This window comes from Phacochoerus africanus, chromosome 15 (genome assembly GCF_016906955.1).
Source record: "Phacochoerus africanus isolate WHEZ1 chromosome 15, ROS_Pafr_v1, whole genome shotgun sequence".
In the NCBI taxonomy this organism is placed as follows: domain Eukaryota; kingdom Metazoa; phylum Chordata; class Mammalia; order Artiodactyla; family Suidae; genus Phacochoerus; species Phacochoerus africanus.
In genome coordinates this window covers 30,292,881-30,306,112 of record NC_062558.1, presented here as the reverse complement: position 1 = coordinate 30,306,112, position 13,232 = coordinate 30,292,881, and the positions used below count along the sequence as shown (strand labels likewise).

The 13,232-nt window shown below is 40.0% G+C and overlaps 1 protein-coding gene across 1 annotated transcript in view; it reads left to right on the top strand.

Moving 5' to 3' along the window:
• Window positions 1-13,232, top strand: part of KNTC1 (kinetochore associated 1) — an 87,540-nt gene that overhangs the window by 52,405 nt on the left and 21,903 nt on the right. Inside the window, exons 38-44 of the mRNA XM_047761835.1 lie at window positions 376-432; window positions 1,415-1,578; window positions 3,719-3,823; window positions 4,504-4,632; window positions 5,226-5,342; window positions 7,982-8,091; window positions 11,628-11,835. Coding sequence (XP_047617791.1) covers window positions 376-432; window positions 1,415-1,578; window positions 3,719-3,823; window positions 4,504-4,632; window positions 5,226-5,342; window positions 7,982-8,091; window positions 11,628-11,835 — 890 coding nt within the window. The remainder of the gene's footprint in view (window positions 1-375; window positions 433-1,414; window positions 1,579-3,718; window positions 3,824-4,503; window positions 4,633-5,225; window positions 5,343-7,981; window positions 8,092-11,627; window positions 11,836-13,232) is intronic.

Below are 13,232 nucleotides of genomic sequence, written 5' to 3'. Positions count from 1 at the left end.
TGGTCTGGATATACACTTATCTGTGTAATTTTCTGTATGTATACTTAAGTTTGGGTTTGTTTGTTTGTTTGTTTTCCCACAGTACAGCAAGGGGATCAAGTTATCCTTACATGTATACATTACAATTACATTTTTTTTTCCCCACCCTTTGTTCTGTTGCAACATGAGTATCTAGACAAAGTTCTCAGTGCTATTCAGCAGGATCTCCTTGTAAATCTATTCTAAGTTGTGTCTGATAAGTGTTTGTTTTTTTAAGTAGCAGGTTGCTTTAGAACATTATTTGATAAGAGCACAAAATTAAAGTATCTCTGGGACCATGTGCTCTATACAAGAGTTTATTTTACTTATTGTTATTGAATTTATCCTCTTTTGTAGAAAGCAAGAGATATCCCTTGGATTCTACAAGTTTACCATACTGCTCCATCAGCGAAGGTATCTGACATCAGAAATGTACACCATTGTATTACAACTCTGTAAATGCCCAATAGAGAAATTTTTAGGGAATTCCCATCATGGCTCAGTGATTAACGAATCCAACTGGGAACCATAAGTTTTCGGGTTTGATCCCTGGCCTTGCTCAGTGGGTTAAGGATCTCGCGTTTTCGTGAGCTGTGGTATAGGTTGCAGACGCTCTCGGATCCCACGTTGCTGTGGCTCTGGTGTAGGCCGGCGGCTTCAGCTCTGATTAGACCCCTAGCCTGGGAACCTCCATATGCTGTGGGTGTGGCTCTAGAAAAGACAAAAAAAAAAATTTTTTTTTTTTGAAATTCTGAATGTAAATCTGATGATGTCCTTACTGTAGTTACTTAGTTATTACTGTTTCACAGTTACTGTTCCAAAGGGTCAGGAGAATGTGTCATTTGCCTTATAGGGTTCACTTTTATGAATTGGTTGATAAATTTTGGTCTTCCAAGTAGAGAAATGGTTTTCTTCTGCTAATTATTCAAGCATCTCAAAACTGACAAGTTATAATTACCTCAGTGTCCATGTAACTAGCTATTTTCTGCTTTAGACAAGCCTCATGTTAGCTTTCTCATTTATGACCATTACCTGCATTAAAAAAGTAGACCATGCTTGAGAACCATTTCCAGATAGGACCTTTCTTTGTCTAAAAAAAAAAAATCTAAGAGTTCCCATTGTGGCTCAGCAGGTTAAAAACATGACAGTGTCCATGGAGGTTCAATCCCTGGCTTTGTTCAGTGGGTTAAGGATCTGGTGTTGACACAACCTGCAGCATAGGTCGAAGATGTGGCTCCGATCCGGGGTGGCTGTGGCTGTGGCGTAGGCCTGCCCCTGCAGCTCCGATTCTACCCCTAGCCTGGGAACTTCCATACCCTGCAGGTGCAGCCTTAAAAACATCAAAAAATCTAAATATTGAACTATTTTACTCAAAATAACTTTTATCATTTCACAGGAAACAGTCTTGTGTTACCTGTTATCAGTTCCATCTCTGCCTTGCTTCAGAACCTTCAGGAATCCAGCCAGTGGGAGCTAGCCCTGAGATTTGTAGTTGGTTCATTTGGTACCTGTCTTCAGCACTCTATGTCAAATTTCATGAATGCCAGTTTGAGTGAAAAGGTATAGTTTTGAGAACAAATACTTTCACTCTACATGAGCATAAATACAGAAGCACTGCCCAACAAAAGCATTTGGAGAATTTCCTGTTTGGCTTTGTAGTAAGGAAATTGGTAATTTGTCAGATTTAGGAAACATCTGTTGAACATCTGTGCAGATTCAGGTGTATTCAAGGTACTTGCACACATTTTCATACCCAATCTTTACAAATAAACCTCAGAGACTCCACTTTGCAAATAAAGAAACTCAGATTCAGGGAGGTAAAGTAAGTCATCCGAGGTTTTTGGTTGCAATGGTAAGTTTTCTTATTCTAAGCCCAGTGACCACATCAAGTCAAAAGTATTGATCTGCTATTTGTGGCCCCAACTATTATAATTATTACCTGACAGCTTCATTGAAAAGATTCTAGGAGTTCCCATGGTGGCACAGTGGAAGCGAATCCAACTAGGAACCATGAGGTTGCCGGTTTGATCCCTGGCCTCGTTCAGTGGGTTAAGGATCCAGGCTTGCCATAAGCTGTGGTGTAGGTCACAGATGCGGCTCGGATCTGGTGTTGCTGTGGCTGTGGCGTAGATCGGCAGCTGTAGCTCCGATTTGACCTCTAGCCTAGGAACTTCCATATGCCGCAGGTGTGGCCCTAAAAAAGCCAAAAAAAAAAAAAAGGGAAAGAAAAGAGACTAGAATACAAAAAAAAAAAAAAAAAGAAAGGAGGAGTTCCCATTGTGGCGCAGTGGGTAACGAATCCAACTAGGAACCATGAGGTTGCGGGTTCAGTCCCTGCCCTTGTTCAGTGGGTTAACAATCCGGCGTTGCTGTGAGCTGTGGTGTAGGTTGCAGATGCAGCTCGGATCCCGCGTTGCTGTGGCTCTGGCGTAGGCTGGCAGCTACAGCTCCGATTAGACCCCTAGCCTGGGAACCTCCATATGCTGCGGGAACGGCCCAAGAAGTGGCAAAAAGACAAAAAAAAAAAAGAATACAAAAAAAAAAGACTAGAAGATAGGCTACTTGCTGATAATTTGCTTATGAAGCTGATCTCACAGGGAGTTGCATTCATTTCTATTACTTTGTTGATATTTACTAAATGCCAATTTTTTAAAAAAGTTAACTTGATCAGGGAGTTCCCGTCGTGGCGCAGAGGTTAACGAATCCGACTAGGAACCATGAGGTTGCGGGTTCGGTCCCTGCCCTTGCTCAATGGGTTAACAATCCGGCGTTGCTGTGAGCTGTGGTGTAGGTTGCAGACGCGGCTTGGATCCCGAGTTGCTGGGGCTCTGATGTAGGCCAGTGGCTACAGCTCCGATTAGACCCCTAGCCTGGGAACCTCCATATGCCGAGGGAACAGCCCAAAGAAATAGCAAAAAGACAAAAAAAAAAAAAGTTAACTTGATCAAAGTTTAGCTTTCACAATTAAAATGCTCATGTTTTAAGTATATCAAGCAATGTCACTTTATCACCAACACCACAATCAAGATTACAGAGTATTTTGGAGTTCCTGCCATGGCTTAGCAATAACAAACCCGACTAGTATCCATGAGGAAACGAGTTCGATCCCTGGCTTTATTTACTCAGTGGGTTAAAGATCCAGTGTTGTCGTGAGCTGTGGTGTAGGTCACAGAATCGGCTCAGATACTGCATCGCTATGGCTGTGGTGTAGGCTGGCAGCTGCAGCTGTGATTTGACTCCTAGCCTGGGAACTTTCATATGCTGAGGGTGTAGCCCTAAAAAGCCAAAAAAAACAAAAGATTACAGAGTATTTTATTTAATTTAATTATTTTTTTAATGATTTTTATTTTTTTCCATTATAGCTGGTTTACAATGTTCTGTCAATTTTCTACTGTGCAGCATGGTGACACAGTTACACATGCATGTATACATTCTTTTTTCTCACATTATCATGCTCCATCATAAGTGACTAGATAGAGTTCCCAGTGCTACACAGCAGATACAGAGTATTTTAAAACGTTCTTTTTTGCCCCTTCCCAGTCACTTCCCCTGCAAGCCCTAGCTTTCTGTGGTTATAGATTAAAATGCCAAATCTTTTTGCATGTAATGATGAATTTTCAAAGTTGGTGAATATTTAAGCAAAGTTTTCAAAATAGTGCACAGAAGTGTACCTAAAGATTCTTTTGTTCTTTTCTAAAAGTTGTTTGGAGAGGCCACATTAGTTAAATCCAGGGATGTGGTTATGGAATTGAAAGAGAAAGCCGTTATGTTTATCAAGGGAAATGCCACAACACTCTTGTACAAAGTGAGTATTTGTTTGTGGTAAGTGCGCAAGCTCTCATATTCTCTTCCATGCTCTTTCTTCCCCTCTCCCTCGCCTTCTCCCTCCCGGTTGCATCTGATTTCTCAGTGCGGTAAGAGTCAGGACCTGGGAGTTGCCGTTGTAGCAGAAACAATCTGACTAGCATCCATGAGGACACAGGTTCAATCTGTGGCCTCACTCAGTGGGTTAAGAATCCGGCATTGCCTTGAGCTGTGGTGTAGGTTGCAGATATGGCTCGGATCTGGCGTAGTTGTGGCTGTGGTGTAGGCCAGCGGCTATAGCTCTGATTCGACCACTAGCCTGGGAATCTCTATATGCCGTGGGTGTGGCTCTAAAAAGACACACACACAAAAAAAGAATCAGGATCTGGAAGGGATGTTGGGGATTTGAAGAGAAATAATGGATTAGTCATGCAGGAGACAAGGTAAGGGATCTGGGTTGTATAGAACTTGTAATAGTTGCTTTCCTTTAATTTATAATAGTGATAAAAGACATTAAAACTAAGCAAATAAGTTGGAACTGGTTTATTATAAATAACTTTTCATGAAACGGTTGTTCTTTCATAGGGTTTATAATTAAAATTCAGGGCAAAGTCAGCTTTTAGAGACTAAATTCTGTTTTGATGGTGAAGAACTTGCTCCTCTGCATGCTTTCTCCCGCAGGTATTTAATTGCCGCCTGGTGGATCACGACTTGGCCTTAGGATATTGTACTCTCTTACCACAAAAAGCGGTCTTTGAAAATCTCTGGAAGCTCATAGATAAAGCATGGCAGAATTACGACAAAGTGTTGGTATGACCAGAAGCACACCTTCAGTCCTTAAAATAGTAAAGATTTAGGGGAAAAAATAAAGTTGTCTTTGCCACCAGATCTTAAAGATTTAGTGAAAGAAAGGTCAAGCTAATTTACATAGTTTTTACCAGCTTTTCCTTAAGTAGTGACACACCAGTGAATAAATATGCAGATCCTAAGCATTGTTCAACCCAAAGAATAATGATATTTTCTGTTTCTTAAATCTGTATGCAGCCAGAGAGCCCCACTGCTCTGTGTATTTGAAACCAAAGACTCAGGAACTTTTTTTTTTTTTTGGATAGGTTGAGTTTAATGAATGCAAAACTTGTCTTTGATGCTATTTAAAATTTGCCTTTTGTGGGGGTCTTATATGCAAGATAGCTAAAGTTTAGCCTTTTCTTACTAAAGAAATTAAATTTATGGCAGCATACTAAAAGCCAGATTACTTAAATATTGTGTAGGTAATGACAATATACAAAGCAATGTGTAACATTCCAACTGTTAACATAAAGATTACGTTTTTTACTGTTGGGTTTTATATCAAAGGTAAAACATACTCTATTTCCATTTTAATTTTAATTTTAATTTTTCAGGCAATATCTCTGGTGGGCTCTCAGCTGGCCAGTCTCTATCAGGAAACAGAAATGGAGCTTAAGTTCTGTGAACTCAGTACAGATGCCCAGTGGGGTATTCGTCTTAGTAAACTTGGTGTGAGTATTCTTCAGAGTGTCAGGAGTTTCTTCCATTCTGATAATTACCCGGTTGGAAAGTTTAAAACAAAGATCTCATTATTCTTTAATTTTGGAGAGGTCATGTATAAATTGACTGGCACATTTTAGTTATATTTAAGTACACACATTGGTGCTTTCAAAGAAACCAAGACCTTTTGCCTCATTTCCTTTTTGCTCTATTTTGAAGGAAATTAGAAGAGGCTTGACACTTCCTCTGCTTAGCCTTCTCGTTGATAGGAATATATCTAGTATTAATTGACATTTAAGCTATTCTAGGCCTACTTTTTTTTTTTTTCCCCCACTTTTTAGGGCCGCACCCGTGGTACATGAAATTTCCCAGGCTAGGGGTCGAATCGGAGCTTCACCTTCCACCCTACACCACAGCAGTGACAGATCTGAGCTGTGTCTGCTACCTACACCATAGCTCACTGCAACACCAGATCCGTTACCCCGGTGAGTGGGGCCAGGGATTGAACCTGAGTCCTCATGGATACTAGTTGGGTTCATTATCTTTGAGCCACAACAGGAGCTCCTAGGCCTACCCTTTAACCTCATAATTTTTTTGGTGCCATTTAAAGATAATATTAAAATGTAGTACAAGTGTACTAAGCTTCAGAACTCCTAGGAAAGGTAAGTGGCCTTTATTTTTCAATTTACAGAAACAAAGCCCTGTTTTACTTGCTTGTGAATGTAAAACATTTTATTTTATTTGCAATAGAGGCAATTCCCATTGTGGCTCAGTGAGTTAAGAACCCAGCATAGTATCCATGAGGATGTGAGTTTGGTCCCTGAGCCTTTCTCAGTGGGTTAAGGATCCAGTATTGTCGCAAGCTGTGCATAGGTCTCAGCTGCAGCTCCAATTCAACCCCTAGCCTGGGAACTTCCATATGCCACAGGTGCAGCCATATAAAGAAAAAACAGAAAAAAGAAGGAAAGATGTATTTGCAAATAGTTGACTTATTAGGACTGTGACCACTACAGAAATGGGGTATGCTTGGAACCTAGTTCCTATGCAGTAATGGGACTATTTGTTGCTAACTAACAAACTTCGCTGATGAAGAGACAGTGAGTGTGACCAAGAGAGATTTGGATACATAGCCAAATATACCTGAAATTTCAGAGTGAAGTTCGAGTTGGGTGATATGATAAAAGTCAAAGGAGCTATAGAAAAATGTTTCTAGGTGTTCTCTAGTGGCCCTACAGGTTAAGGATCCAGCATTGTTCCTGCTGTGGCTCAGTTCACTGCTGTGGTGCCAGTTAGGTTATGGGCCTAGGAACTTGTGTATGCTGCAGGCGCAGCCAAAAAAAATGAAAAACATTTCTCTATAAAAATGGATAGTGCGCTGATTATAAGAGAAACGCAAATCAAAACTACCATGAGATATCACCTCACACCAGTCAGAATGGCCATCATTAAGAAATCCACAAATAACAAGTGCTGGAGGGGGTGTGGAGAAAAGGGAACCCTCCTGCACTGTTGGTGGGAATGTAAACTGGTACAGCCCCTATGGAGAACAGTTTGGAGATACCTTAGAAATCTATACATAGAACTTCCATATGACCCCGCAATCCCACTCTTGGGCATCTATCCGGACAAAACTCTACTTAAAAGAGACACGTGCACCTGCATGTTCATTGCAGCACTATTCACAATAGCCAGGACATGGAAACAACCCAAATGTCCATCGACAGATGATTGGATTCGGAAGATGTGGTATATATACACAATGGAATACTACTCAGCCATAAAAAAGAATGACATAATGCCATTTGCAGCAACATGGATGGAACTAGAGAATCTCATACTGAGTGAAATGAGCCAGAAAGACAAAGACAAATACCATATGATATCACTTATAACTGGAATCTAATATCCAGCACAAATGAACATCTCCTCAGAAAAGAAAATCATGGACTTGGAGAAGAGACTTGTGGCTGCCTGATGGGAGGGGGAGGGAGTGGGAGGGATCGGGAGCTTGGGCTTATCAGACACAACTTAGAATAGATTTACAAGGAGATCCTTGTAAATAGCATTGAGAACTTTGTCTAGATACTCATGTTGCAACAGAAGAAAGGCTGGGGGAAAAATGTAATTGTAATGTATACATGTAAGGATAACCTGACCCCCTTGCTGTACAGTGGGAAAATAAAAAAAATTATTAAAAAAAAAAAAAAGAAAGAAACAGAAGGAGAAAGATCACATACACAAGATTATCAATTTGACAAAGAAGATTTCAAAATCTGCAGTAATAGAAGTAAAAAACAATAGTAGGACAGTATCTTGAAGTAAGGAAGGGAAAAATTTGGCAGCTAGGAATCCCAAACCTCATTTAATATTGCTCAAAAATAATGATAAAAGAATGTCATTTCATGATAAACAAAGATAAGAAATAGCTTACCATTAAGAGAACTTGCTAAAAAATTTTTTGTATGTCTATGTTAAGTAAAAGGAACTTGAACTCAAAAGAAGCAGGACATGGGAAGCAATGATGAACAATAAATTTTTAAATATGTATGAAAAAAAAAAAATGGATAGTGAACCGGCAAGTCATGATGGTCCCCTTATTCTGATACATTTCAGTTTAGCATGGTTTTTGTTTTGCTCTTTTTATTTCTAGATTTCTTTCCAGCCGGTTTTCCGGCAACATTTTCTTACCAAGAAAGACCTAATTAAAGCTCTTGTGAAGAATATAGACATGGACACAAGCCTCATTCTGGAATATTGCAGGTAATTCTTTAAATTTCAGTGGTATTTTTGCTGTTAGCTTAACAAACTAGAAATTCTACTTGGAGAGCACAGTAGTAACTGATTATTTCATGTGGCCCATAGACCTCTGATGTTTTCTTTTGCTCACCCACTTTTTAATTCACTGTTTAGTCTTTTCCCAACTTACCTCAGGATAAGCATCACCTCAGGCACTTGATTAAAAATACAGATCCCTGGGTTCCTCTGTGGTGGTTCTGACTCATCAGGTCCGGGCTGAGACCCCAGAAATCTGGTATTAATAGGAGCTCCAGACAGTTCCATTGATCAGGGAAGTTTGAGACTATTCTTCTGAGCAATTAAGTTTAATCAGATCAATTTAGGAATTCCTGCTATGGTGCAGTGGGTTAAGAATCCAACTACAGTGGTTCAAGTCACTCTGGAGGCGAGGATTTGGTCTCTGACCCAGCACAGCATAGGTCACAGCTGCAGTTCAGACTCAGTCCCTGGCCTGGGAACTTCTGTATGCCATGGGTGCAACCATTAAAAAAAAAAATTCAGGAGTTCCCATCATGGCTCAGCGGAAATCAATCTGACTAGTGTCCATGAGGACGCAGGTTCCTGGCCTCACTCAGTGGGTTAAGGATCTGGTGTTGCCATGAGCTGTGGTGCAGGTCGCAGACATGGCTCGGATCTGGTGTTGCTCTGGCTGTGGTGTAGGCCGGCAGCTACAGCTTCGATTTGACCCCAGCCTAGGAACCTCCACACGCTGTCCGTGAGTGTGGCGCTAAAAAGCAAAAGCAAAAAAAAATTCAGATCACCTTAGGAACAAGGTGATCTAAAATTAAAAATTGATGAAAAGTATGATTCAGGGAGAATTTTTTTTAAATAACTTAAGTGAATAAAAAACTAAGACTAAACATTATTTATAGACACAGTTTACTGTGATAAGGTGGATCAAATGATTTGTAATTTATATCTCAGATGTTTTTAATCTAATAAATACAAAACCAGTTTGCTGACCCATTATTAGTTTCAAAGTGCTTTCCCACAGATCACCTCCTTTAATTTTTATTGTATATTATCAGCAATTTATTTATGTATTTATTTTTCTTTTTACATCTGCACCTGTGGCATATAGAAGTTCCCAGGCTAGGGGTTGAATCAGAGTTGTAACTACCAGCCTACACCACAGCCACAGTAAGGAGGTGTCAGAGCCATATCTGCAGCCTAAATCACAGCTCATGGCAACACTGGATCCTTACCCCCTAAGCAAGGCCAGGCATCTAACCCACGTCCTCATGGGTACTAGTCATGTTAACACTGAGCCACGACAGAACTTCCTGCTGAGTAAATTTAGATGACCTTTAGAATTTCAGGGAATGACTTTAAAATTATCATACTTATAGCTTTTCTTGACATTTCAGTCATTCTACACAGCAAATTAAACTATCCCTCTTTTATTAATAGGGGATAAAAGGCATTTCAGCTATTGCTTTGTCTATACTAACCTGACTCAATTTTAAAACTACTCTTTTTTCTAATTCAGATGGACCATATTAAAATTGAAGTCCCACATAATCCCACCCCAAGGGATAATCACTGTTAAAAGAGTTTGGTCTGTATTATTCACGTGGGTTTTTTTTTTTCCTTACGCATTTACTAACATGCATTTTAAAACATTTCTCAGAAACAACTGTACATTATCTTGTAGCGCATATCATTCGTGTAACAAAATAAAAATGTTGTCTTAGACTAGGACATATAGCCCTTTCTCATATCTGTTAACCCTGAGATATTCTTTTGTATGAGTCATTTAACCAGCTCCCTGTTGATGAGTTATTGTTTCCAACTTTTTTTTCTTTGCTTTTAGGGCTGCACCTACAGTAGATGGAAGTTCCCAGGCTAGGGGTTGAAGTAGAGCTACTGCTGCCAGACTACACCACAGCTACAACAAGGTGGGTTCCGAGCCGTGTCTATGACCTACATCACAGCTCATGGCAATACCAGATCCTTAACCCACTAATGGAGGCCAGGAATCAAACCTGCATCCTCATGGTTACTAATCAGATTATTACCACTGAGCCACAATGGGAATTCCCATTTCCAACTTTTAAATATCACAAGCAATTTTTACGGGACACCCTTATGTGTATCTTTGCTACTTTTGTGAAGTGTATGAAAGTGGATTTGCTCTAATAAAGGACATAAATAGGGAGATCCTGTTGTGGTTCAGCAGAAATAAATCTGACTAGCATCCATGAGGACGCAGGTTCAATCCCTGGCCTCACTCAGTGGGTTAAGGATCTGGCATTTCCATGAGCTGTGGTGTAGGTTGCAGGGACAGCTCGGATCTGATGTTGATGTGGCTGTGGCATAGGCCAGCAGCTACAGCTCCAATCCGACCCCTAGCCTGGGAACCTTCATATGCCTTGGGGTGGCCCTAAAAAAAAAAAGACATAAGTATTTTTTTTTTAATTTTTAAATTTTTTTATAGTTGAATTACATTGTTCTGTCAATTTCTGCTGTACAACAAAGTGACCCAATCATATACATATATACATTATTTTTCTCATGTTATCTTCCATCAAGTTCTATCACAAGTAACTAGATATAGTTCCCTGTGCCATACAGCAGGGCCTCATTGCTTATCCATTCTAAATGTAATAGTTTGCATCTAACTAACCCCAAACTCCCAAGGACATAAGTATTTTCAACTTTATTACACATCTCTCTCCAAGATTGTGTGAGTCTGCATACCCACCAAGAATATCTGGTTTTGGGGTTTTTTTTTTGTCTTTTTAGGACTACACATGTGGCATATGGAGTTCCCAGGCTAGGAGTCGAGTGGAAGCTGCACCTACTGGCCTACGCCACAGCCACAGCAGTGCTATATCCAAGCCACATCTGTGACCTAAACCGCACCTCACAGCAACACTGGATCCTTAACCCACTGAACAAGGCGAAGGATCTAACTTGTGTCCTCATGGATACTAGTCAGGTTCATTACCACTGAGCCACAATGGGAACTCCTCAAGGACATAAGTATTTTCAGTTTTATTATGAATTTCCCTCCAAGATTGTGCCAATCTACATGCCCACCAAGAGTAATCTGATTTTTTTTTTTTTTTTTTTTTGCTATTTCTTGAGCTGCTCCCACGGCATATGGAGGTTCCCAGGCTAGGGGTATAATCGGAGCTGTAGCCACCGGCCTACACCAGAGCCACAGCAACGCAGGATCCGAGCCGCGTCTGTGACCTACACCACAGCTCACGGCAACGCCGGATCGTTAACCCACTGAGCAAGGGCAGGGACTGAACCCGCAACCTCATGGTTCCTAGTCGGATTCGTTAACCACTGCGCCACGACAGGAACTCCTGATTTTTTTTTTAAAGGCAGTAATTAACTCTGAAAACAGGTACATGACGTGATCATGAGACTGGACAATGGAAGGGTTAGATTTCAGTGGTGGGAGCACATACCTAAATTTTCCGTGAGAAATTCTGTATAGAAATGCATGCACTCTGGGAGATGCACGTGTTATTGAATACTTCTCTTAGCACATTTCAGTTGGACTCTGATGCGGCCCTTCAGCTATTCATCGAAACACTCCTCCACAACACTAACGCCAGCCAAAGCCAGGGAGACGCAAACACGGAATCTACACAGGAGCAGCGTTCCAAACTCCTGGCCAAAGCCATCGAAATGGTCCCTTTACTGAGGAGCACAAAAGATTTGATCATCAGTCTCAGCGGAATACTGCATAAGGTAGATGAACGGTGAAATGAATGCGTCAGATCATTCAGACATCCCTCCCAACCTTCATTAATCAGATAGGTAGAGTAACAGACAGGAAATATAAGTCTTATATTTTTTTGTAAGCTATTAACTTTGAAAAAAATTTTAGATTTTTCTATTTTATTATAGTTTAATATACCACTTTTCCTGTCTCCCCCCCCCCAAAAAAAAAAGAAGGGCCCTTTTTTTCCCCCTGAACTTTTAAAAATTGCACACATCTCTCTGAAAAAGATCAAACTAGAGAAGAAAGTATAAGTCAAAAAATGAAATTTCCCTATAACCCCACTCCCAAAGATAAAAATGTTTACAGTTTGGTCAACATCTTAGACTTAAATATACTATCCTGTTACTCTTCTTTCATTTACCATATCGTCATTGTATGTCAGTACATATACATCTATGTCATTTTGGGCAGGTACATATTTCTTATCCCACTATGTAGACAAAACATCTGGTATTTAACCAGGCCTTTATGAGTAGACATTTAAACTGTTGCTAAATTTCATTATCTTAAGTTGTTAAAAATGTCTGTCTTCATGTACACATAATTTGCTCTCATCTGATTATTTTAAGATCTTCTGAGAGTTGGAATTTTTAGGTTAAGGGCTACTTTGATGGGGGAATGAAGGTGAATGGAAGGAGAAATAAAATTATAAGACTAAGAGAAATACTTCAGTTTTTATGTTTTACCTATAATTCAGCCAAAAATTACATAGACTTGCTCAAAATTCTAGGGACTATAGAGATCATCTTCCCACTTTGTTCAGTGTTGTTATTCATGTGAATTTAGTTGGCATTTAAATTTTTTTTTAATGTAATGGTGTGTGGGCAGAACTAGAACAAAGAGAATATTTCCTTTCTCCTAAATGCATATATAGAAGCCACCCAGCTTGTTCTTGCATCTTAGTATATAGTTATAGCCGGAATGAAATCCTTTGAAAAGGTTTTGTTTGAAGGTTTTGTTTGCATTTTTAATTATGTCATTACCCTCCAAAAAGGTCAGTTTTCTCCTATTTTAATTTTCTCATCATAAATGGAAGTAACAGAACTTTAACAATCTTATAAAATTTTGATATGTGTATCTTTCCAGGTTTTTAGTACCTTAACATTTTTCTTTATTCAAACTTTGCTTTGGAGTTCCCGTTGTGGTGCAGAGGAAATGAGTCCGACTAGGAACCATGAGGTTGCGGATTCGATCCCTGGCGCTGCTCAGTGGGTTAAGGATCCACCGTTGCCATGAGCTGTGGTGTAGGTCACAGACGCGGCTCAGATCCTGTGTTGCTATGGCTATGGTGTAGGCCAGCAGCTGTAGCTCTGATTGGACCCCTAGCCTGGGAACTTCCATATGCTGTGGGTGTGGCCCTAAA